Consider the following 22641-nt stretch of genomic DNA (forward strand, 5'->3'; position numbering starts at 1 on the left):
TTTTGGCTCTGTAGTAGACAAGATGCAGGTGGTATAGGGATGAAGGATGGGAATATCAATATTTGATATAAGCCATGAATAGGTGTTTACACAATGATGATGAATGCTGTTTGACAGCTGTAGTGAATTGTTGAATGGATCTCAGTGTGTTGCTTGTTGCCATGGTAACCACACAGTATCACCTGGCTTTCCAGTCGGGTGTCCAATGTTGGTGAATTTTGAGGACAGCCAAGTTAATGACTACATGCTGCAGTGAAGTATGGCTCTTTACCTTCAGTCTGTGTATTTCTGAAATGAACTTGTGGGTCTAGCTGTACAGTAGTGTGTAGATGTGGTTTCTTTCTGGATTTTCGCTTATTTCATGTACTCAAATGCTATTGGAATACAACATGATCTTTAGCAGCATGTCTTCATTCAGCTGAAAATGTAGGATAAAGCAGTGCATTGAAGGACTGTGACCAAAAGCTGTGTTATGATACATGTGACAACTCTGAAGGTCGGGGAATTTCTCACGAGCTGAGATCAGGAAGTGACTAACCAGTATATTTGATGCATGCTCTGCCGTCAATAACCTGGAATTTAGGCCCAAGGCTTGGCACCATATGTTTTGTGTGTGCTGCACATCATTAACTGAAGACCATCTTTATCGCCGCAAGAGTAAATGATGCACTCTTACTCTTGCTGCTTCTGCAGTGATTGTGATTTAGAGTGCTAAGTGGAAAAGATAGCTGATTATTTGTAAAACTGTTTTCCGAGACTAGAGCGAAAATGCGTGCATTGTGGACAGGTCGCTGAAAACTTCCATAAGGATCCAGTATCTTCTGTACAGCCTTAGGGTACTTTGTATGATTTATTGGAGCCAGTGTTTGTGATAGAAAACATTTTTGAGATTTTTCAGCCAGCCAACAACTTCAGATGTGACTTGTTGTTTTAGATTCATTTAAAAGTTTGTGATTGCTGACGATAGATCTGCACGCGTAAGCCAAGTTTTGCTGTAGAAAGGGGTGTTCAGCATACCAGAATGGCAACTAACAGGAGTAGCCCTAAGCAATCACAGCAACCCCAGTACTGGTGGGTGGATCCCACTGAAGTGCTGACAAGACCCCGTCATAGTGTCCTGGATGCAATTCTTAGCAAGATTCGCAAAACAGATCCAGACCGGGTATTGTATAATATTGTATTGTGTTGTCACACACAGTAGAAGAGACAAGAGTACTAATTCTGAAAGACTAAGACTGCCACTGCCTCTGCTACTCTGCTGTATACTGCTTCTACAACCACAACCACCATGACTACTGTTACTTTATAGGCCTACTGTTGCACCTACAGTTGCTACTACTTCTACTACTACCACTGCTACTATCACCTGTGCACTTTGCATATATATAGTATCGCATGTTTGCCCACAACTTGATATACGAGGGAATCTGTTTTAAAGACAGTGCCACAATTCCCCTGGTAATCATAACTGATCTGTTCACTGTTGCATGTGACCATGTAAAAATGTTACAGCTAGGTTGGTTACCAGTGTTATTATTCGTGCATAAACCTCTGGAATTGCGTGAAGCTGAGTACATACCTCGATCAGGCAATCATGGTCATAGCATTCACTGTCAAATACAACTTGAACATCTGGATTCTTGATAGTAGTAAGCAAACATTTATTTTTTCCTTTTTGACCCCCCCCCCCTTCCCATCATTGCATCGTATTTTGTGCTATTAATCATTGTAAATGATGTCTAATAATGTACGGTTTTTGTATTAATATAAATTATATAGGCTGTAGAACTTTGTATATCAGGGGCCCCAATTTTTTATTATTATCATTATTATTATTATCATTACTATTATCATCATCATCATCATCATCATTCTTCTTCTTTTTGTTGTTCTTCTTATTATCATTATCATTACATTAGCATTTTTAGGGTGGGAGAGGGAAGAGGGATATCAAGGTCATTGGTACCACCATCCCATTAGACAGGAAGAATCTAAGGGTGGAGCATCCTGGGTGCTGTGATTTTTTTCCCCCCAGTTTTTTTTTTTTTTTAATTGTATTTTTGTTTTGACAAGCCAAAAGGTGGGAGCTGCAGCCCTTGCTAGCCCCCCTCCCCTTATATAGCCCCTTTGTATAGCCCCTTATATAGCCCTAGACCACTGCCTCCCCTGTATATGTGTGTCTTTATTGACAGTTTGCAGTTCATTATTTCTTATTCATTGTATTAAATGTCTTTCCATATTTCAATATCTTGCTCTGTACAGAAATCCCTTCTTCACAGACTGGTATATGTGGCCAAACTTCATGACAGTCTCAGTGATAAGAGAGACCTTGGAGGTGAGTGAATGGATCGTCTTTCTGCTCCGGGAGAATCTCTGACTTCTAGGACTTTTAAAGGGGTGGGATAGTTTTGGTTGAGATTGGGGATTCAGCTTTAACTTTTTGTGAGATACCGGTAATGAGAAACCTCTTGTGAAATATTATAGAGCTTACAATTCCAGAGGCATTCAAAGTTCATTCGATCAAAATCGATCAAAATCGATATCAGAATGGCTGAGATACAAAAAAAACAAACAAACAAACAAACAAACAAACAGAGTAAAACGAAGTGGTCTTAATAAAAGGTGGGTCCCACCTTTTATTAAGACCATATGTTTTACTTTGTTTTTGGATATCTCAGCCATTTCAAAACCAATTTTCATCAAATACTAGTAAACTTTGAATGCCTCTTAGCATTGTATTGTGTGCTCTTTAATATTTCATATGGGGTTTCTCATTATCTCACAAAATGTTGGAACCTGTTCAACGTCCCATCTCAACCAAAACTATTCCATCCCTTTAAAGGGTTGGTGGGCCTTCCCTGCTAAATGTTATGCTTTAAATGAACAGGGTGTCAGACAGAAATATAACTGTAAGCTTGTAGCAGCTGTAGATGACATTTGGAATTATTTCAGTATACTCAGTTGGTGTTTTTATTAGTTGATATATCGCCACTAAGATTATTTGTATTTTGGCAATGAGAAAATGCTGTAGTTTTTCCAAAGGCATTGTTGGGTATTCAAGTGCTGTTTTCATTTCTCACAGCTACATTTCTGTAGTTATTAGTATGAGTAGTACACATGTTGTTCTGAAATCAAGTCGCCATGAAAAACAGATGGACTGTATGGGATTCTTTTGTTTTCTTTTGTTTTTGAAGCTAGGACCTAAGTAAAGGGGCTCAAGTTTTCATAAGAAACACATACAACCAGCATCAGAAAAACAAAGTTAAACATAGATTAGCGTGTGATTTTTCAATGACCTCATTGTATCCTGCTAACGGTTCTACTATGTTCATGTCAATAACAAAAGCTAAAACATTGTATGAGAAGAAAGTCAATAAGCTCAGATGCCATGGTTCAAGCATGTTAAAATGTTGATACCGGTAACGTAACAGTGATGATTGTTTCTATCAAGCAGGAATATGTGATATTCTTTCGGAGGATGATGAAGTAAAGAATAAAGCCTAGGAATATTGTAGCCTTGATTCAGTAAATACCATATTGATATCCTGACCTTGAATATTTTGTTTGTGTCCAGCTCACTATGAGAGACAGTTCAAGAACTGGCAGAACCACTTCCAGGGTGAAGGAGCCACAGGGATGCTGCTGGTCTATCCCAACCATTTCGTGCACTTAGTAGAGGTGAGAGCTTTGCTTGTTTCTTCATTTAGCAGTAATATGATAGGGATCCATAAAGTGAAGGGAGTGTTTGCTGAAAGGGGAAAAAGTTAGTCATCCCATGAGACCAACACCCACAAGTGAGGCCGACGAGATTGACATTGAAAAAAGGTCCATGAGTCATACAGCCCTCAAGTTATACAGCCCACGAGTCATATAGCCCATGAGCTCGACACTAGACGAATAAGGCTTGTGAGTCCGACAATAGGTAAACAAGGCCCAAGAGTCCTACACTAAGCAAATAAGGCTCACATGAGGCTTACTGTGTAGAACTCATGGGCCTTTTTGGCTTAGTTTCAAACTCATGGGTCTTGTTTGCTTAGTGTTGGACTCATTGGCCTTGTTTGCCTAGTGTCGGACTCATGGGCCTTACTTGTATGGAGTCATATATCATTTTAAAGCTTTGAGTCTGCCCTTTCATAATCTGCCTTTAACTAACATCCATGTCTGGCGACTTTTTGTTGGCTTTGTGATGCAGGATCACATATTGTCTTTCCATTACTATCTTTCCCTTCGCCTTTGTCTCATTGCCTTTACACCCTAGTCATCCAGCGAGATGCTAATGGCTCTCATCCGAGATCTCCGTGACATGATCGAGGGAGGTGGCCTGGTGGAGCAGAGCAAGATTCTGGTCATCTCCAGCAATGTGCCCACCCGACTCTTTTCCCAGTGGAGCTTCCGAGTCCTCAACCTTCCAGCCTCCAGGCTTCAGGAGTATGAGACCACTGAGCCCATTGAGAAGCTGGTGAGTATGGAGGGTAATGGAACATTCCCCCTGTCAGATTTCAAGGGGGAAGGGATAAGTGAAAGAAAAAAGTAGTGGTTGAATATGAAATGAAATGAAATTTATTTACCAAACAAACATCGTCAACATAGTCAAAACAGTCAATAGTTAACGTACAGTTTTGGCAAAAAAGAACCGGCAATAGTGTGCAGGCTAGTCGAGGCCAGTCCTTTAAAGGTGCATAGTCCCAGTAGTCTAGAGGGTGCTGTTGATGATACTGCCAATCACCGTTAGCATTGATATGAAGATTACCGAAGTTGAGCTATCATCAAGAGTAAAGTGCATAAGTGTTGCTGAGTAACGTTGCCTTCGTTGTCTTCTCTGCGCATTGCGCAGTCTGTAGTAATGCCAATCGGCCTAGTTGTAGACGACAAAGTTTCAGAGCGAATCAGGAATTCCCGACGATTTCGCAAGTGGTTAAATTCGCGATTGTGGAGTCCTGTACCAGAATGGAGAAGAGTACTCGCGTACGTCACATTCACATTGGGATCAGAGTCAATATTTTGGTGTGTCTTTAATTTCGCGAATGGCACCTGACTTGCGAAATTCGCGAAAATAAAAACCTCGCGAAATATTCAGCGTATACAGTAATCTGAAATCTTTTCCGCAGATATATTACCAGTGTGTTACTGGCTTCATCAAGACAATGTTCTCATTGCATTTTGCTCTACTTGAGCAAAGATAGCATCAACAATACTAACCACACATGCATACATACTTACACACATTGATTTGTAGAATACTGCATTGTTCATATCTATTACTCCGCAAGCATGACAGAGTAAAGGGGTTCAAGTATGTTGTTCCCTTTTGTTCCCTGTACCTCACAAACGAATCTATCCCTGTGTTCACAGTAGGTCCTGCATAGCGGGGAAAGATCCATGCCGCAGGACTTTCCCCTCCAAAACCATAATGTGGATGCTCACTAGGACTTCTCCTGGTGTCCCAGTGAGGCTTGTTGGGTCCCAGACAAAATTGGAGGAGAGAGTGATCATGCCCCTCAATTTTCATTTCCATCAAGTCCTTAATGAAACAAGATGTATATACTCATCATGCCACATTATATGTTACAAGAGTATACCATCATTTTGAGATGTTTGTATTACCCATGTATATTGTTTGGAAAATAAAACATGAATGAATGAATGAATGCCACATGACTGATACTGCCCAGCTGTATTCATAAAATGTGCACATCGGTAGCATGCACAAATATTTCTTGTGCTCCTAGCTAAGTACTGCTACGTAGCAATTTCTTGTGTGATGGCATCTAAATTTGCTAAATAATATGATATAAAAGAAAAGCATTGTTTTTTTGCTATACCACAGGCACCTGAGTGTTTGGCATTGATGCTGAAGTTAGGATCATATCTTGCAAAGCAGCCAAAGGTAAGTGTCATTCATACTTCTTAAGCGATATTTGATATAGACGTGGGATGTTGATAAATGCATGGAACTTGTACAGCAAAAGCTAATCCAAATGTTGGTCATACAGTGATAGGGAGGTAATGCTTCCCCATTTGAAACTTACAGGTGGATGTTTCATTGACATAGTAAAAGACTTGACACCCCTGTCAGTAACTCGCCAGTGAGGGCCAGGCCCGCACTAAGTTGTAAAATTTTGAGTATATGAGCAGGCTATTTTGGCGCTGCTGTTATTGGCACCAGGCTAGTGCCAGACCTGCGTCAAATGGTTTATGAACCCGTAGCAGCATCATGTTCCAGCCAAAATTCCTTGCCCGGTCAAAGTTCACAATTCCCTGGCTGTGCCTCCACGGGAGTTAGCATTGCAGGTATCCCTTTCATGGCAAAGTTTTGTGAATGGGTCATTGTAAAAGTATTTGATTTGCATCTGTGGAAATGAATGTGTCATAATGGCTGTGATATTGTGGCGGAATGTTGATTTCAGAAGCATACCCCATCTCTTTTGTTACATTAGGGAGCTTTAGATTTTAGGCGCGCAGACGTTCAAAGGAAAAAAACATGTTCTGAGCGTGCGCAGTAGCGCGCGTAAAGTCAATCTATTTTTAGCTTGAGTTGCCTGAGTTTTTCACTACGCGTACTGGGCTATTTTTACGTCCGCACAGTTTGCAACGCAGAGAACTACTTCATGCACTGATCATATGGGGGCGCGATTTTATTTTTTATACGTTGCGTCCCAGCGTAATCCAAAGCTACTTTTCCACACGACGCAAGGGAGAGGAGAACGTCCAGCGCAAGCGTCGGCTCAAACGTCCGCGCGTCAAAATCTAAAGCTCCCTATTATAAAACAAATACAGAACACAATAAAGTCAGCTCATTTAGTTTGCATCAGAAGCAAAACAACATTCTTTTACAGTTTTACTGGAGATTCCACATCATTTCCAATGAATATACATTTCACCGTCTGTATATGATTTTTGTATGTATGTGTGTGTGTGTGTCTCCTAAACAAGAGCTGGGATAGGCTGATGAACCAGGATTATAGCTTGAGAAGTCATGTTCTTGATTGGGCATATTTTAGGTACATGAATGTGATATATGCCATGTATAGGGAAAGAGAGAGCACGTCTAGAACGAATGTTTAGGTCATCTGGTATTCGAGCGCTCTCTTAGAGCGCACCGTACCCTTGCCAAAGGAGCACTTAAATGCTCCCGTACCAAAGTGGACCACTTTTTGATGTGCTTCAAAAGCTTACAGTACCATGCCCTGCCAGAGAGTGCTTTAAATTAGACAGAAACTATTCCAAAAGTGTACCATGTCAGAAGTTGTTAACATTCTGAGCAGAGTGCGGGTAACCTTCATCATAATACAAAGATGTGATTCTCTTTGTTGGGGACGAGGTGAATGACCCCATTGTTACAAAATATGTTATCTCTGACTTGAGTCCAAAAATGACTCATGAGGTACGCTATCTCCACAGAGTGCTCAAACGCTGCTATTCTGGCATGGTATAGTACGGTTCAGTTTGCTTTTGAGCACTCGAACATGGCAATAGAGAGACATATGGGCTTTTACAATGTGAGATGTTTTTATATACAGCGTGTACATCGGCAGGCTGTAGTTTGAACCAGAGAGAGTAAACTGTTTACACTTTTTTTGTATTACAGTCTGTACAGTGTACTTTGTGTTATACACAGAATTTCTCTTTTCAACTTCAATTTAAACTTGCTGTCAGCATGGTGTACAGTAATGTAAATACTTGTCTCTTTAATGATGTTGTGCTACATGCCTCTAATAATTCTAAGATATCAATAGAGCACCAGCAATGTGTTCATGTATGTTTTGTGTATACATATACAGGAAATAGATAGTATACAAATGATGCACAGGATAGAGTGCGTTAGTGTAGGCGTAGTGCACTCGAGGGTATTTACAATTGTGAAACATGCACGAGGCGAAGCCGAGTGCATGTTGCACTACATTGTAAATACCCGAGAGTGAGATACGCCTACACTAACGCCACGAAATAATCCTGTGCATCATTTGTTTTATAAAATGAGTCGAAAATTCGAAAACTAACATCATTTTTCAGCGTTTTTCACGTACCTTTGTGGGTCAAGACGTCCGAAGATGTTCGTCCCAAACTTTTACGCACGTCGCACTCGCGGAAGTCCCGCACATACAGTATAAGTATAATGGGGGGTTGGGTTTCCGGACACCCGCATGAAAACTTACTTATTTTACATAGAATATGCACCCTTTACCTTAAAGACTTGATATAGACTCCTCATATAGGCCTACTAGACAACATACTCTGAAAACGGCGTGAGAATTAACCTGCTAAATCGTTGGATTTGCTCTTCAAAGTGACTCCATGTACGCGTCCGGTCCCATAACGCTTGGTCTACTGTACTGTACAAAGTGTACGTATAGTACAGTATACGTACGTACGCCACATATGTTATGCACAAGGGAAGACAGGCCGGCCGGCCGGCAGCCCGAACTAGAAGTTGTTTACAGGATTGACAGCGCGTACGCGTATGCATGCAATTCATCAAAGGAGCCGCCGCGCGCACAGACGATCGGCAATCTACCATAGGATTACAGGCAGTGCAATTGTACTGAAGTAAAGGAAGGAGGTGTGTCTCATTTCAGCGCTTCCTATTGGCTACATTCTTGAACCCATTTTATAAAAAATGCTGTGGTACACTATACATAATAATATGCACATAGAGTGTACCGGCACACATTGTTCTGATACATTCACATCTATAGCAGATATATTCTAGACACCAATCTACAATTCACTACTCATAAATTTGCAAATGCATACAGACTACAAGGAATAGTTTAATTATGTTCACAAAACACAAACCATTTGAATGACATGGCTATGTGTACTACCATAGATACAAACACACAAACATGCACACTCACCTACCCACCCACACACTCACACACGCATACACACACGCACACACACACACACACTTGTACATCAGCACCCTGGGCTCATATCGTTCAGACTTTACACAAGGGAACTCTCTTTTTTATTTGACTTACATATTTGCACAATAGCACTTCATTCACTTCAGATTGGAACAAACAACACTCTGGGGTTGGAGTGTTTTTATCTCTCCCAGGCATGTCAAATGATACTTTAAAGATTTACGTTATTAGTTCTACGTGTGTGTGTTCCATTCCTTTCTTCATTTAAATAAAAATTTGTTACAAGACATATTATGTTCAGAGGCTGTTGTCCAAGTCAAGCGCTTTGCTTATTGATAACGGTCTCCTCCACCTGTACACTTAAAGATCTGTAATATGTATCTATGCATTTGTTACACAGTATCAGTGAGCACTGTATGTTACAAACATTTTTACATGTTGCTTGAGAAATGGCATGTATGAAATATTCTTCTCTCTGATCACAGTCTACGCTGAACACTGAAAACAGGGTAGATATTTATATGGATGCATATGGCAAGAAATGTCTGGTGATCTTTACTTTAATGCATGCAGAAGTCAGGTATTGACCTTTGACCCTGTGACCCTAAAATCCACACAAAGTATTATCCCCATCATATATCGCCGCTGGGGTGACAAGACCTTGTATCTGCAATTTTGGTGAAAATGAGTTTTTTGGATTAATGGTCAGTTAATCAGTTAAGTGATGTCCTCTCAAAAACCTAGATGTCTTACCCCAAAAATGAAGCCCCCCACAGCATGTCAAAGGAATGTCTATCCCATTGGATACAGTGCTTTGGCTGCCACGATTTTTGCTCTCCTGTTTCATAAAACTTGATACAGTGCTTTGCTACTGCTGCATCTGATTGGCTGAGAGCAAATTTGATTTTTGTCACTGATCTCCTGAACATTTGACATTTTGTAGATACGAGGTCTTGTCACCCCAGCGACGATATGTAGATGAAATAGTATTCTGTAAAACCAGAAACAGTCACGATATAAACTTTCGCTAATTAGAGCTGTTGGCCTTTTCCATGACATAAAACTTACACAAATTGCCAACCATGAAAAAGTTGCGAGCTCTTACTTGTGCCACAGCAAACCGCCCTTGTTTGAAGTATTAAAGGCGGGGTAGGGTTGCAGATGGACAGACTGGGATTTTTTATATCATTTTATGCATTAGATGCCAGGATCACTGCAGTGTCCCTTATTTGGTTACGTAGCTATCTAGCCACTGCTAAATTGGAAGCAATAGCATAATAATCCAGTGTTGATTCAGTCTATGTAAGAAGCTTCATATGTCGTTAGAAAGTGGACGTCTTGTGCTAGCTGAGAGTTGAGCTTCCGTTCATTACCCCACTGAGTATTCCAGCAAAGTTTCTTGGCATATGATGTGATGGCAGTAAATGAGAAGTGGGCAGACTGATGTCATAAATCATGCTAATTACAGTGAGAGAATGTCAAATGCAAAATCACCAGAGGCAGCGGCAGGAATAATTTAGCAATAGATGTGTCATTTAGGACTGCGAGAAAGGGCATGGCGTAATTGGTAAACAGGCACCAGAATATCAAGTGTCAAATTGTTGTTAAAGTCATACTCTGGCCTAGTTCAAATGGCAGTGAGACAAAGGAAGCAGGCATCAGCATTGCTTCTTTTTGTCGTCAAGCTGGTAAAAAAAAAGAAGGAAAAAATACAGAGAGTTCTTGCTCCATTAAGTGCTTGTTAGCTAGTATGCTGCCATGTCAATTAGATAGGGCATTGTCAGCTGCTAATATGACTCATCCGTTTGAGACTTCCTATGTTTTCTTGTGTAAAGGCATTGTTTACCATTTGCAGATGAAACAAAAACCCAGCGTTAGTACTTCAAAATAGTTCTAAAATGTGAGTTAGGGATAGAAACTACCAGATTTTTAAAAAAAAGTTTATCAGTATCAGCAATGTTAAGTACTGTCAAATATACAAAATGTGAACAATAGTTGTAATGAAATTGCGTCTAGACTAAACCATCTACAGTTATGGTTTAGTGAGAAAATGGTGATATCTCCTTATCTAGGCTTTATTGCAACATTTTTATATGGTAGGATGTTTTGTGATACAACTGACCTACATATATGCATGAAATGTGATAACGCGAACATTTTTAAAATCACCACTCCCAATTGATAACAGTACCTTTAATTTATCTTTTGGCAAAAGAAGAGCCACTGCTTAGTGCAGCACCTGTAGCTTTCTAGAAGAACATTATACAACCCACATCACATGTACACAACATTCCTATGAAAAGGGAATAAAACCAAAACATTTGATGGAATGCAGCAATGTTAGAAGAACACTTCGGCCAAGTTTGAGGAAAATTGGACAATCTGTTCAAAAGTTATGAATTTTCAGAGTTTTTACAAGATTTTAAAGACTACAATACTTCTTGATGTTTACTGTGGAAAACGATATGAAGAAAATATCTTTTAAAAATCAACATATTTTCATTTTTTATGGCATAATGAAAAACACTTGACTTCCCTCTTTCAGAGTGCAGGGGGAATAATAGTACCTTCAACATATGTCAGTAGGAAATCAGGGTAACATGTATTTTTCAGAAAAGATGAAATTTTGTGGAAATTTCATATCATTTTTCATATGTGACATCACAAACTGTAGAAGTCTTCTCATCCAGCTGATGCTGCACAGAAACTTTTTTGAGGTTCATAACTTTTAAATGGATTGTCTGATCTTCCTCAGACTTTGCTTAACATATTCTACTGATAATGCTGCAGTCATATACTGTAAAAGTGGATATTTTCGCGTGACTAATTTTTCGCGCTTGGCCGGGTTGGAAGAGTTTCGCGTGTTTTTAATTCCGCGGAATCAAGACATCACGCACAGGCACATATGGCAAGCAAAAATATTCGCGTGCTTTTATTTTCGCGCTTGTTTCTGGTTGCGCGAAATGCGCAAAAATTTGAACACCGCGAAAATTTCCAGTTTTACAGTAGTCCACATATATTGGGTTTCATTCCCCTTTGATAAAAAAAAGATAGCTTGCCATATATTATGACATTGTGTGAATGAAGCACTGCTTGTAAGTTTACTTGCCGGCATTCTTTGTACCAGTTGGTACTATATTGTGTTGTTGTTAATTTGACATGGAATCGAATGCAGATTGATATGCAGACCTGACAAGACCAGTGTAAGGATGAGTAAAATATTATTAATTTAATGAACACATTCAGTGACAGCCTTGTGACTTTGTTCCAAGAAAATATTTGGTTTTTGCCCCTACCCCCCCCCCCCCTTATCAAAATCATAAGGTAAAAAACTCTCTGCTTCGATTCAAATGATACATGGATATATTACATGTCTGAATCTGTAGATTTACGTTATAGCAAATTGAAAATATGCATACATGACAGAAATGAGTCATAACATTAATTTAGCATTTTTATTTGATTCTTTTTTTGTTTCTTTAATTTAAAGAAAATAATATTAGATGCATATTATCAAATTGTATGTGTTATTGCAAGAAGCATTTACTCCTCGATCAATTGTGTGGTCTACGTTTCTGTGTCAGTTTCTGTCTGCAAATAAGATTAAACAGCCATTTTATAGCATAAAATATGTCTTGTGAATGATTGGACATTCATTATTATACAACACCTATTCAGAATGTAGCTATCCGATTGGTCGATTGCCCATCACATGACATTTGGTGAAAAGTTCCATCGCACGCTCTGGTTGTCAGCCGTGCAATTTTGTTTGAGCAAAAGTGGATAGCACATGGCTGACGTCACCCATTTCCATTGACTCCCATGTTAAACTCAAGATTGACTCGAAGTTTTTGTTCCATCGCATGGCTCTGATGTCACAATATACAAACATTTGCCGCGCACACTCAACAATCACAAGCGCGCTTACAACGAGTACTTTTGTCACTCATTTTTGTAAACAACTTTGTTTCGCGTACGTACGTACACGGTGACTGCGACTTTGCGTCTGCTCATTCGTCTTTCACGGAAAATGGTTGCCATTTCTGTGCTTAATTCAAGAATCTGTGTGGACCAAATCTGTTGACGTTCAAGGTGTTGTATAAAACAAATAGTGTATGGTCTTTACTCGTGCAATGGAACAAGATTTCGCACTCAGTGAAAGATGAGGCGCGCTATTCAACTCGGCTTCACCTCGTTGAATAGAGCGCCTCTATCTTTCACCTCGTGCGAAATCTTGTACCATCGCACTCGTGACCATTCACTATTTAGTCCATGGGCCAAGATCCGAAAAATGGGTTGTTGGTACCATCTGAGGTGGCACAACCTTTTTGGTGTCATTTTGTTTGTCGGGCATAGATATGCTTGTCAAGCTATGATAGCATTTCCAAATGAGTAGCTTAGTCATGATAAATGAATTTTTAACCAATTTGGTCTCGTATTTATATCCCTATACTTCTGAATCAAAACTAAACCGCTATACAAAGAAGAGCACTGCCTTCTGTATGTCCACAGGTGTTCTGTTGTAAACGCGGTGCGCTTAGTCTTTATTCAAGGCAGCGAAGGGAATATCCAAAGGGTTATGATGTCCACAGCTGTCACGCGGTGCGCTTAGTTCTTTATCTAGACCAATGTACCGTTATCATATCTAAAGTTCCTCATAAAAGGGATTATCTATACTGTTTTTATACCACCCTATCAACAAATACATCAGTTTTAAACAAAAATCACTCTGTTCATTTACAATGTTATTTATTATAATGTATTGTAGTGTACCGGTACATTGTTTTTGCATTATCTTTCATTGTTGGAGGGAAATAAGGCGACATTGGCGTGGTATCAGCGTTTTCACCGTAGCGTTTTCGCCGGAAAATGATAAATAATTGAAAGATACGGTAAAATTCACGAGGAATTGCTTTTGTTGTCGTTGTTGTTTTTAGATAAAAGGATATACACTGTATCATACGCTTTGGACATTCCCTTCGCCGTCTAGAATAAAGACTAAGTGCTGTGGACATCATAACCTTTGGATATTCCCTTCGCTGCTTTGAATAAAGACTAAGCGCACCGCGTTTACAACAGAACACCTGTGAACATACCATAGAGCTGCATTTTACAGCTCTATGGAACATACAGAAGACAGTGCTCTTCTTTGTATGGCGGTTAGTTTCGATTCAGAAGTATAGGGATATAACAGCGAGACCAAATTGGTTAAAAATTCATTTACTATGACTAAGCTACTCATTTGGAAATGCTATCATAGTTTGATAAGCATATCTATGCCCGACAAACAAAATGACACCAAAAAGGTTTTGCCACCTCAGATGGTACCAATATCTGGCCTGGCCCATGGACTAATTTGTGTAATATGTTATCAATGAGGCAAACATTTGATGCTGTTGTTTTGTGTTTGTTGTACATATGACTGTGGTTCTTTTGAATCAACAACAACAGCCAAAGGAAAAAACCTAAAGGAGACCAGTCTGGTGTAAAGAGGCAATTGGAGACCCCAAGTTCCGTCTTTGCAATGTTTTATCTACGTTAGAGCACGTTGTGAACGGCAGTTATATTGGAGAGATGGGCAGAGTTTTACTGTGCACTGATTACCATGTCCTTAATCCCACACCACCTTCCATCAGTAAGAATAATGTGGGTATAATTTTACCCGAGAACTCGCATTTAATCAATTTAGAATCCCTCATCATCCACTTTTCAGTCATTCTCCCGAGCCCCGAAGACGTCATCAGAGGGGGCCCCCGTGTCGACGGGCAGAAAATGCAATACGCCATGGCATCCAGGGGTGTTTAGTGCTGCTGGCGTGTTTATGGAAACAGCCAACTGTGCTGGGCGGTAATGATCGCTCCAAACAAGTTTAATGCACCCAGGAAATGCTTACGGCCGTGATTTGCTGGCCGCGATGTGCTGATTTATGGGTGCCCAAATTATATTCCCTCTGCGCCTGTGCCATTAAAGGTAGTTTGCCACTTAAAAGGAAGTGCGTGTCGTTGTTTTGAAACAAGGTTGTGTGAAGACAGTCAATTTAGATTTTTGGGGAGGACTTGTGTAGCTACCATAAATGCTCAAGTGAAGTATTTGTCCCTAGACTCTGCTGTCGTGTATGTATCTCAGAAACAATGGGAATAAATCGAGTCTCATAATTTTCAAAACAGAGCATTCCTGCATTTGTACAGTGATTTTTTTTAGTTCAGGTCATTTCATTTCTCAATTTTTCCAAATTATGAATAAAAACATGGCATGGAAAATTAGTTTTGTCACAACTTCTGTAGTTGGTAAAAGTGTATCTTAAACTGACGCAAAGTTCAGACACATAGTGTATCTCATGAGAAGGAAGGTGGGTGGGGGGGGGGCAAGAATAGTACATGTTCTCTGTAGTTTTTTATCACAGCATTATTTAGGAAAATTGTACTATTACAGTGCTTGATGTGATAGGGACTATTATTTGATCAATCCATGGTGCAAATAATCTTGCTTTTTTTTTCAAATAACCACAGTATTTATGAAATAATCAGGATTTCTCGTAATTTGGATTGCATATTTATCATTCAATTTACATTTTTTGTGTACATGGCAAAAAAATTGTAAGATATGGATTCCACTGATTTGAATCAGTGTGGATGACTTTAACATGACCAAGTGATACAAAGTGTCATCTTACCAGCCTCCAACAGTAGAATTTCAAATCATGTATTACCAATATATGCTGTAGCATTTTGATAGTTTGCTAGTAGTAGTACTTTGAGTTTCAAATGAAATGAAATGATAAAACTACAATTGCAATTTTTGAACAAAAGAGTATATTTGTACCTTTCTCTTGTCCTTTCCTGTCTTCTTTCATTTTGTTTTGGATATCAGCATCCCTTTGGCTGACTTGTGACAGAGAGAGAGTTAGCTCAGACATTCAGTATCCCTTTCAACTGTACTGCATTTGGGCTGTCATTTGAAGCAGTTTAACCCGTTCCATACAGGAACCTGGTATACCAGGTTCCTATGACGTGAACTGGCATGTAGGAACCTGGTATATTGGTTCCCAAAATGTAGACAGGAGTGGCTGCATGCGTGGCCTAAAGTCATGTTTATTTGGGTTATACTGCCCAGAAAAATGGCTTTGATAGAAAGATTAGAGTTTCTTCTATGAATGTTTGTTGCCTTTCTGTAGGAAAACTGGTGTATCCCAGTATTATTTACCTTTTCCCAATGTAGTGCGCACATGTTTTGCTATAAAACTTGTATGATTATGTACATCGCAATCAAGGCTGAGCTCAGTGGATTTTGAGTTTTGCTGATCCCATTCAGGTACCTCATTTTGTGTACACAAAAAAGAGTTTGTGAGCCCATCAGCTTGTTTATTCATACCTCGTGCCTGATCGATATTTTATTGTTTGATGGTACATGTAGTTGACCGTACAAAGGGGGTACATGTACAATGTACCGCTTGACTGCTTTCGCACAGGTAGATTACCAACCTGTCCGTTCTCTGTTTGCCTGCAAAAAGAATCTCGTTTGGGAGCATTGAAAGCGCTTGGAGAATTTCAGAAGGAATGGGTTAACAGAAATCTCTCTGCAATTTTACCTTTCTAGAGCCGTAAAGCACATATGTGTTTGATTTTCACAATTGTTTACAAAAGTAAGCTCAAAAGCAATTTTTGTGCATGGCTGCATTGAAGAGAAACACCATCAGTAGCCATGCCTAAGACTTTATAATGAAGATTGAAGACAAGTTGCTGTTACGCTAAGTTTGCCTGTGCTGCATAATTGACATTCACCATTTCTCAAGTGAGGTGCTTGTATGCACATCTGTTCATTCAGTTCCAAACAGTACAATACTCATGTAAATCAGGTGCAAATGTGTTCTCCCCGTAATGAATCTGAGTTATGCTTAGTACCGGTAATTGCGACCAAGATGGAGCCAGTAATGATGTTAGCCGTTGCTATGGTAATGGGGGGGGGGGTGAAGGAATTTAATTTGTATGCAGCAATTAAGCCCGATATACTCCTTAAGTTAAAGAAAGAAAGAAGAAAACCCTGGTTTCCATAGCTTGCTCCCCTGTGGTATAGCAGTAAATGGCCAAATAATGGCTTGGATAGGTTCTTCCCTGATTGTTGTGCATGGTAAATGTACCTTACAAGTGTAGTAGACAGATTTGGTACATATTTCCCTAAATTTGTTTATGAATCTTACTTGCCTATTTGTTTACTGTGGAAAGAGACTTATTCCTGTAATGTATCCATCGTTCACCTAATTGGAAGAATATACTGAGAGTTGACAACAGAAGCGAGGACGTGTTTGTGACTTGATGACATCCACATGAGCAAAATACCACATAATTTGCACTAACACTTCCAACTATCCGTACGCTGTACATGTACCTCAGTGTCACTTTACGATAACGAGCTTCTCATCTACCTCTCTTTCCAAGAAAGATAGAATGAAACCTTCAGCCTCTGAAACCTTCAGCCTCTAGAGGGTCTGCAGAAATGATAGTTTGACAATGTATGGTTACACAGCTTTTATGTATTTTGCAACTTGTCATCCTATTACTTTTGAAGTGAATAATACCTGTAGATTTTTTAATGTCTTTGTGTTGTTTTGAAAGAGGAGTTGGATGTGATGTCTTTGTCTGTACCAGCCATTAGGAAATGTCACCTATTCTTTGCTTTGTCTGGTCACATGTCTGCTCAGCACAATGGTCCTCTGTTTTGGTCTCGTCATATGGATAATTAATGTCACTTCTTTGTTCCTGTCACCAATTTAGAGAATGGTAGTGACCCTGTGCACTGTTTGCCACCTGTGTGTCTCTTCTCTGTTGTCGTAGCTCCTCTTCTTGATGACATAGATGTCTGCAAGTTTGACGATTGTTTGAAGCTGCAGCAAAGTATTTGTTATGAATTAAGAAAAAATGAAAAAGTTAAGAGATGAGCCTCAAGAGAAAGTTTCTAAACCTTGTGAGTGATTAGGTGACATAACAGTTGCTCCTGCGACAATTGCTCCAGTCCTATTTTCTTTGGGAACTTCTGGCTAGGGTTAGGGTTGTGAAAGGATTTTAAGTAAATAGTTTGATGTGAGGTTAGGATTAGGGTTAGGGTTATGTTTGTAGGTAGAATTTATGTTTGGCTCAGTGTGCAGATATTTCATGGGAGCAATTGTCGCAGGAGCAATTGCCATGAAACCAAATGATTAATTGTGCAGTGAACGTCAGTTCCCATTCAAAGGTGGACTCTGCAAAGGATGGCTGAGACTCCCTAGAGCGGATTAAAGCACATCTGTTCTCTTGACAATACCTAGCTGCCTCTTTAGAAAGCTCTTTATATGCTGCCAGCATAGCTTTAGATATGTGGGACTGTTGTAAATGAGATTAGCATTCTGTGGAAATTCAAATCTTCAGTATTCGGGGGTACTGTCGCTGTTTAAGTTAGTGAGGCTGGTTAGTAACAATTTCCTCAAAAGTTAAAGTTATGAAACTTACAAGAATGAGAGAGAGAAATAGGAAAAAATAAGAATTGTGTCATTGTTTGCTCTGTACTTTCTTCAAACTGTTAGGTATCACTTTTTCCTTCAAAAGTTCAAGTTATGAAACTTATTAAGAGAGAGCTCATAGAGAGATAGTGAGGAAAAATAAAAATTATGTTATTGTTTACTCTGTGCATTCTTCAAACTGTGCTAGGAAATCTGTTGCAGCACTTTCGAGGTTACAGACCTGTTTCCTGTTCTTGTCTAAATTTCTGACAGATGGAATTATAACATGTTATGGAAGACACGACCGTTACTAATTGACAACCATGCCTTGCCCGTCTATCACCTCGGAGGTGATTGTGCATTTTTTTTCTTTCTATAATGACCGCATAATTGGCACATTGTCTTTGGTAACATGGTATTTGCGTCTTTTACACTAGCTTTGCCTGTCAGTCAAAAAATGAAATAAAGGACAAAACACTCAAATTATATAGTCATCACCTGCCAATAATGCCTTGCATTGCACAATTCTAAAAGTTTACAAATCACAATGATAGTTATGGTACTATAGTATCAAAAAGTACAATCCTTGTGAGCTTCACACCTTTTAAAACCGACCATGTCACTTCAAGATATCAAACTCCAGACATGATAATACAACTTAGACTTCTGTTTTTTGCCAAGTATTGAATTTGATTGTAATGACATTTAGATTATTGTGTGAGCCATCATTGCTCCTGGGCACTGTTTCATTAAAGTTGACAGCCCTAACAAGTTGTCAGTCTTTGACAATTACCCAAGGAACAGTCAGTGACCAGAGCTTCTCAGCCAATCATAAACCAAGGATTTTACTGAAATTGTCAAAGACTGACAACTTGTTAGGGCTGACAACTTTCATGAAACAGTTGAAATATGGGGGAAAAAAATAAAGGGAATAAATTGTGGTAGCCAATAATTTTCTAACAGTTTCATATTCTTTCAGAGATCAGAAGGGTTTAATAGCCAATTCATCAAAGATGGGGCATGCAAATAGATAGGAAAGATAAGTTCTAAGAAAGGCATTGGTTGATTAATCAACAAGACAAAAGGTAACTATCATGTCGAACTGAAAGTGAAACAGTAGGTCCTACAAAGAAAATGGAAAGCAATTGTGCAGGTTTGTTAGATATTGTAAGAAGAGCAAAACCAAGGCAAATATACTGTTAAATGACACACACACACACACACACACACACACACACACAAAACCAACACACACGACAAAACCAAGAAGAATAAGTAGATTGTGGATATACATGTCGGAAAAGGAGGACGCTGGAGCGTAGGGGATATCAAAGTGCCAGAAAAGGAGATAAAAAGGAAAGGAGGAGGAGGAGGAGGACAATGTGATGATCACAAATTTGTATCTCTGTTGTCGGCACGAGAGCTGCACAGCCCCTGGATGGCAAATACGGCCCCTGTCGTGGTATACTGAGGGGTCCCTGATTGTAAACATAGCAGTTCTCTCTAATCAGCCGAGGCGTAGCAAACTCGAAATAGACCCATAAATCACTTTCCATTCACACAGTAGCCTCCTCAACATGGCTGATTCTACCGTCCGTTCTGAAATACTTAAAGGGAAACTCTATCCTGATGGTATGGGGTTTGCAGGAAAACAGAAAAAATCATGGAAGAAGATCAGTGTTTGTGTTGATTATAGAAAAAATAGGACACATTTTTTTGTTACTAATAGTAAGAACCCCTGTGAAAGTCAGCCCTAACTATGACTGGAAGGGCAATCCTTCCATGAGTAGAGGGTGAATAAATAAATAGAATGAATTAAAAATGTAGAGATTAAAGCAAATTGGCTACTGTGTGTTATCTTGGTGTTGAGCAGCTCTCCACTCAATTTCTGCACAATATTCATAAATTTGCATGTTTTCCTGTTAAAAAAAATAATAATTCACACACATGCAATACACAAGTGAACACACATGTAAATGCACTAAATATAAACAATAAGATCAGCTACTGGCACAAGTACTACAGCTAGTGCTATTGATACCCTGGTTTGCCCTGGTTGGCTGGCTGTTTTGGTACTCTGCTTGCATCTCAAAGCACTGAGCAGTGTGTTAATTGTGAAAACTCTAGACTACTGTGATTAGACGTGGCAACGGGGAAAACAAACAACAAAGAGATCCGACAGTCTGGAGAGTAAGATGATACCTGTTCAGCACTTACCTGGCCCAGTTAGGGATGCCACAATATTGTACAACACTAACATGCAACCTTCCAAAGACCATGTAAGGAAATCGTCTCAGGTGGTGCAGTTACTCGAAGAAAAAAGAGAATCTAGTAATTGCACTATGGACAGATATCTACGTGTGCAAGCGTCTGTATTGCTCAAAGAGCCAAAGCTTTGATTGTATCTTCCTATCCACTTTCAAAGCTTGTTGCATTTTGAAATAGAGAGAGAGATTGAGAGAGAGAGAGAGAGATTGAGAGAGAGAACGAAAGAAAAACAGACAGTAGAGAAAGATTGAGGGAGTTGACAAACCTGGGCAATTGCCCTGTTTTTTGAAACAGTAAGAAATTGATTCTCTCTATGACTTGCTTTCTTTTCAAAACAGAATAGGAAATTGATACCCCTCTATGACATGTTTTGCTGTACTCTCGGAAAGCATTACAAAGTGTAATGAAAAGGAAAGAAGCCCAGACAAATCAGCCATGATAATGCTTGGAAATGGGTTGTTTTTTTAGAAAATGCACCAAGAATTGTTATCTTTTCTTTTTCTTCCTTCCTAACTCAATTCCAGATTACCCTCAAGACTGTGATGGACCAGCTTCATGAAAAAGTCCCGGAGCTACTGATACCACAAGGTGAGCAAAAACATAAAACAAAACAAAACAAAACCAGAGCAGTGAGTTATGGCAGGTGAATACTTGATGGATACTATAGTAAAGACTGATAAAATATACTTTTCATCCTTTTGACGTAAAGAGCAGAAAAACAACAACAAACAAACAAACAAAAACAAAAAACAAAATTAAAAAACATCATTTATAAGACTTATTGACCCTTCAGTCTTTATGATTATGATTTGGCATTTGTAAATGACATATTCATTGATGTATGTTTACTGGGAGTATCTCTTACTTGAATGATAATAAAGTCTAAGTATCAATGTTTTTTTGGCATGATTTAATCTTTAACAGACATACAATCTATCATGTGTCTTGATCAGAACACACCTTTAAAGATCATTATTTAATATCTTTATAAGAAAAAGCATTGTATTTCACTGAAATGATTATCTTTCTTTGATACCAGTATTTTTTCAATATTCTAAACTTCATAATTCTGAGAAGACAAAAATGTAAATCCTTATACACCATACCAGAAACAATCATAATCATTACTGACTGACTATAAGCAACAACAAAGAAAATATGCATACACACACACACGTTTGCATCATGCTAGATGTAATTCTGTCTTCACTATTTTTCTTGGAATATTATCCACTAGACTAGAAATACTATTGGGCTGCGTGTATTTTTGCGTATCTTATGATTTGATTTAATTCAAGGAAGAGTTGCTCTGTGCAGTTGCATGTAAAAAAAGGGGCAACAATTTAACAAGTGACTGCCAATGTAGAAGCATTCATGCATAATTCAACAAATTCACGACACAAGGGGAACATTGTAAGCGCTTACACGCGAGTCCCAGGTAAGACTAAGTATGTACAGAGAGTTGTGTGAGAGAGTTTAGCACATTCCATAGTATCATATCCATGGCTTGTTGCTTTGAATATATAGGGTGTATTCTTCTTTCATCATGTATGTGATACCACAAATTGCCAAGTTTTCTGAAGTTGACAATATCATGGGGGGGGGGGGGGGGAAGAATAATAGATGCCAATACAATTTTGGCTTTCTTTCATATGTTTGTCAGATTTAGAAGTAAAAGCCATAAATTGTTGTTGTTTCTTATGTTTTATTTCATTTTGTTTGTGTTAGGTGTGTTTTTTTTTTAATTGTGACATTTCTTTTTTAGGTCTCTTGAAATCAAATCAAACTTCCTACATTTTTCTTTTGTTTTGGGTTTGCTTTTTGGTGTTCCCTTTATATGTTTCAGAGACACTGAAGTAAATGCCTCTCATTAAGAATTGGGATTGTAATTTATGCTTAGTGTAGTCAAGTGCTGATCTTCAATTTTAGATCACAGTCATTACTTTGTTTGCAAATTTCATCTTTTAACGAGAGCTCACTTTCACCATGACAGTAGTCTCTGTTCCATTCAACTATACACTTGTTCTTACA

At 39.0% G+C, this 22641-nt stretch overlaps 1 protein-coding gene across 1 annotated transcript in view; it reads left to right on the top strand.

The window, feature by feature from the left end:
* The first annotated feature begins 1021 nt into the window (after positions 1–1021).
* The window catches only part of LOC139743247 (testis-expressed protein 47-like), a 29138-nt gene continuing 7518 nt past the window's right edge, over positions 1022–22641 (top strand). The window contains exons 1-6 of the mRNA XM_071653744.1: positions 1022–1162; positions 2263–2335; positions 3575–3678; positions 4259–4459; positions 5828–5887; positions 21135–21198. Coding sequence (XP_071509845.1) covers positions 1022–1162; positions 2263–2335; positions 3575–3678; positions 4259–4459; positions 5828–5887; positions 21135–21198 — 643 coding nt within the window. The remainder of the gene's footprint in view (positions 1163–2262; positions 2336–3574; positions 3679–4258; positions 4460–5827; positions 5888–21134; positions 21199–22641) is intronic.

Source organism: Diadema antillarum, unplaced genomic scaffold, assembly GCF_040938485.1.
Source record: "Diadema antillarum isolate AM-2024a unplaced genomic scaffold, OU_Dant_1.0 seq00001060_RagTag, whole genome shotgun sequence".
NCBI lineage: Eukaryota > Metazoa > Echinodermata > Echinoidea > Diadematoida > Diadematidae > Diadema > Diadema antillarum.